General features: G+C 40.6%; 1 protein-coding gene across 2 annotated transcripts; it reads right to left on the bottom strand.

Moving 5' to 3' along the window:
• Nucleotides 1–261: 261 nt before the first annotated feature.
• Nucleotides 262–2,668, bottom strand: fam3c (FAM3 metabolism regulating signaling molecule C). 2 transcript variants are annotated; one of them, XM_077593918.1, is made up of 9 exons: nt 2,259–2,668; nt 2,054–2,149; nt 1,940–1,966; nt 1,749–1,869; nt 1,569–1,627; nt 1,425–1,475; nt 1,276–1,360; nt 1,069–1,195; nt 262–927 (listed from the first exon to the last, which is right to left on the bottom strand). In XM_077593918.1, the coding sequence occupies exons 1-9, from the start codon at nt 2,326–2,328 to the stop codon at nt 838–840; spliced, it is 726 nt and encodes a 241-aa protein (XP_077450044.1). In that variant the 5' UTR covers nt 2,329–2,668; the 3' UTR covers nt 262–837. The 2 variants fall into 2 exon arrangements, with proteins under 2 accessions (XP_077450044.1, XP_077450043.1); XM_077593917.1 differs by lacking the exon at nt 2,259–2,668 and having other exon boundaries at nt 2,054–2,252.
• Nucleotides 2,669–3,336: the final 668 nt, after the last annotated feature.

Genomic DNA, 3,336 nt, shown 5'->3' with positions numbered 1-3,336 from the left:
GGACTAGAATAGAATTTTAGAGACACCGCCTACAGAAATTTTACAGTAACAACAATTATGTGTTAAGACATGCGCGTCATCACCTACGTTTGTGTCACCGCCTATTTCTATGTCACGTGATCTTGTTTCAATAAAGCCCGCAGAGCAGTGGGGGTAGGGCGGAGACCACGTTGGGAGAGCAGGAAGATTGAACCATCTTTTTCCTCTTGCTCCGTGCTCCCCCCTTCTGCAGAAGCGGTTAAAAACCTCATTACATCTGCCTTAGTGTCCTTACTTGTGTTCGACTTTATTGAATGTCAAGCGCGGACCTGACAACCTGTATAAAAAGCTTTAAGAGGTCTAGACATGAAAAATTATATTTTTTAAGTCAGTGTCCATTATGCTTTTTTTTTACAGAAACATTATGACTGAGGTAAAGTAATAGTTATATGTTCTATGGATTGTATTTACCACTTGCAAGTAAAGCTTTGAATAGAGAATTTTTAATCATAAACATTGTGTTCTGACTGCTGGTGCAATATTTAACTGAAACAAACTATCCAGCAACAAAAATTGAGCATAGAATAAATTTCATCTCTCCATAACAAAATATATTTACATAGTTCACAGTGGCGTTGATACACTTCAGTTCACAAAGAAAACGGGTTAGCAGGCTGAGCAGACAGTCCAATCGTAAAAATAGTAATAATAATAATAATACAACTACATTAAGGTTTGACGGTATTGCAGCAGATAAGTCCGTTCCTTGTATGGTTGAGCGCCATCTACGCGTTTCCACTGTGAGCTCTTTGGAAGATTGTCAACGAGGGCGGCACGGCTCGAATGAGACGGACGCGGTCAGTCTTCTCTCCGTGGCACGCATCCTTCCATCTCCAGGACCTCTGGCCAGCCTTCGAACTTGTTGGTTTCCGCGTTGTTCTTGATGTGCTGCCGCCAAATCACAGAAAAATAACTATCAGATTGACCATAGTGTCTTTACTGGAAATGTCTCACGGTTGGACCACAATATCCTTGGAGTTTAAAAGCAAAGATGTGCTTTCAAGAACAAAAGAGTTCAACGCACAGCACCTGCTCAAAAGGACTCTTGGTCTTGATCCCTTTCCCTCCTACGAAGATCCAGTTATCCCGAAAGCCTAATTTGTTGATGATCGAGCTTCCCAGGTCGGCGATTAACTTCCGCGCTTCGTCGTTAAGTCTGGAGAAAAATGAAGGAAATGATATCTGATAAAGGCGACAATTTGTGCATGTTATGATAAAGTAGGAGTGGGCTTATACTTAGTGGCGGGATCGTCAAAGGAGGCCATCATGACCACTGTTCCATGCTCGATTGCTTTCAGGAATTGAATGAGAGGGGCCACGTCTAGGACGGAATGTATTTACACTATTCTGTGCTGACGCTTTTATCTCAAAAGTAAGACACTCACTTCCTGCCCACATGTCAAAGCAGTCAGTCTTGTACAGTTCTCCTGTTCGTCCTATGTTGCAACAATGAAATGTTCAACGGCCTGTTCATCGTTGCAGGCAAATGTGGTATTATTTTGTATTTGAAGCCAAATATGCAGCGTCACCATTGACAAGAGCGATGTTGATTCCTCGTCCCACATTGTTTTTCACTGCGCTCATGAGCCTGCAAAAAAAGTCTACAATTTGCAGGGCTATTGTTTGATAGAACTATTGCTTTTTCAGACACCATCGATTCTAAAGACAGGCATTGGATTTATGATCAATACCGAGTTACAATTTCTTACATTTTGTCCTCAAGGCACATTTTGGGTCCCACCACGCTAGCCGCACCACTCGCCATCTTGAAGGCAAAATGATTTTCGGGACACGACTTGGAAAGCCCACATTTGTGTTGAACTGGTTTGGCTGTGTGATGATAATTTCTTGCTTTAGTGTTCACAAGTCAAGGCAGTCTAATTATACAATTTATATTTACCCCCTTCATTCACTAGGACCGATTCATCTAAAAGACAAAAAGATAAATAAACAAGAGATCGTTATAGAGATTTTAGCACGTGTATAGACAACCTTACTGTTTTTCATTACTCACTTCTCAGCCAGAAGTCCACCTTTATCTCCAGAAACTGGAGCACCAGATAAATGACAATGATGAATGCAGAGAGAAGTGCTGCCAACTTCAAAATACCTGAGGAAAGAACCCCATTTGGGTCATGGATTGTTGCTTCATAGTTAGTCTCTTCCCCCAAAAAACAGGAATCCCAGAAAAGAAAAAAACTCATTTATTGGGCTTTTACCTCCAAATCGCACCATCATAAGCCAATTTCGGCCAACCTGAAACACACCTGAATTTATAAAAACAGTCATTGTGGAAATAATTTTAACCTTCAACCGGTGCTTTACTTTTTTCCGACTTGCTGTGGGAAAACTGTCCTACAAAGTTTGTTATCATAATTGTGGCGTCTTTCCGAGTGTTAGTATTTGAACTTAATCCACAATAATAAATGCGTGTAGACAAATTTCAAATCTACCTCACCCCACAACGCGCGAAATAAAATAAACGACTACGATGACTTATAGTTAGGGTAAATCGTTAAATTATTTAACGGACCCTCAACAGCGATCGTAAACGGTGTCAATAAAGCAAACACGTATTTGCGATATTTTCATGGTTTCACAATTGCAACAATTTGATTGATGTAATGTAGACTTACCACTAAGACAAAATAATCACAGTGACATGCAGACGTTGAGTTTCGAGTCCAGAAGTGACACCGGAGATGCTCTCGTATGACAGAGCGCTTCTTTTGACTGAACCAGGCTGTTACAGAACGGTTGATACCGGCAGTCTGTTAATTTTTTGAAAAATAAAATCAAAACAGACCAACTAACAAGTTGCTGTTATAAAATAAAAGTTGGGTTTTTGTCTTGAGTTTTATTGTTGTGTTGAAATGTATTCTCTTCATTTGGTGCATCGTAGTGAGACCTCATCTCAAAGTATAGTTAGTAGTCTTTCCTACTTCCGCATTTTTCTTCTTTGCGTATTTCAAGAGGTATATGACACCACAGCCCCTCGTCCTTTCTCTACACAGAATAAAATCCCTCGTAGCGTTGGTATTACACGTTACGTTTTGAGCGCTCAAACAGAAAAAAAACACAGAACTTGTCATTTTTTCTTTCGGTATCTTAACTCATTGCCTGCCACTGACATCGATGTACGTCCAATTCATTTAAGCATGGGAAACTGAATGCTCATCTTCAAATGCCATTGGCGGCGCAAGACGTCTAATTTATTTTGACTCAGAGAGATTGGCAGCTATAAGTCACTGGACGTCTGGCGCCATCCCCCGCAGCCAAAGTTAATTTGTCCACAAA

This window comes from Stigmatopora argus, chromosome 23 (genome assembly GCF_051989625.1).
Source record: "Stigmatopora argus isolate UIUO_Sarg chromosome 23, RoL_Sarg_1.0, whole genome shotgun sequence".
NCBI classification, from domain to species: domain Eukaryota; kingdom Metazoa; phylum Chordata; class Actinopteri; order Syngnathiformes; family Syngnathidae; genus Stigmatopora; species Stigmatopora argus.
Note: the sequence above shows the minus strand (reverse complement) of the source record. Positions and strands in the feature narration are given on the sequence as shown.

Coding starts and splice junctions, on each gene's coding strand:
- fam3c (XM_077593917.1), bottom strand. CDS start 2,243: ATGAGTTTTTTTCTTTTCTGGGATTCCTGTTTTTTGGGGGAAGAGACT. Junction 1,967..2,053: donor GGTGGACTTCTGGCTGAGAA/GTGAGTAATGAA, acceptor TTTGTCTTTTAG/ATGAATCGGTCCTAGTGAAT. Junction 1,870..1,939: donor GGTCCTAGTGAATGAAGGGG/GTAAATATAAAT, acceptor ATCATCACACAG/CCAAACCAGTTCAACACAAA.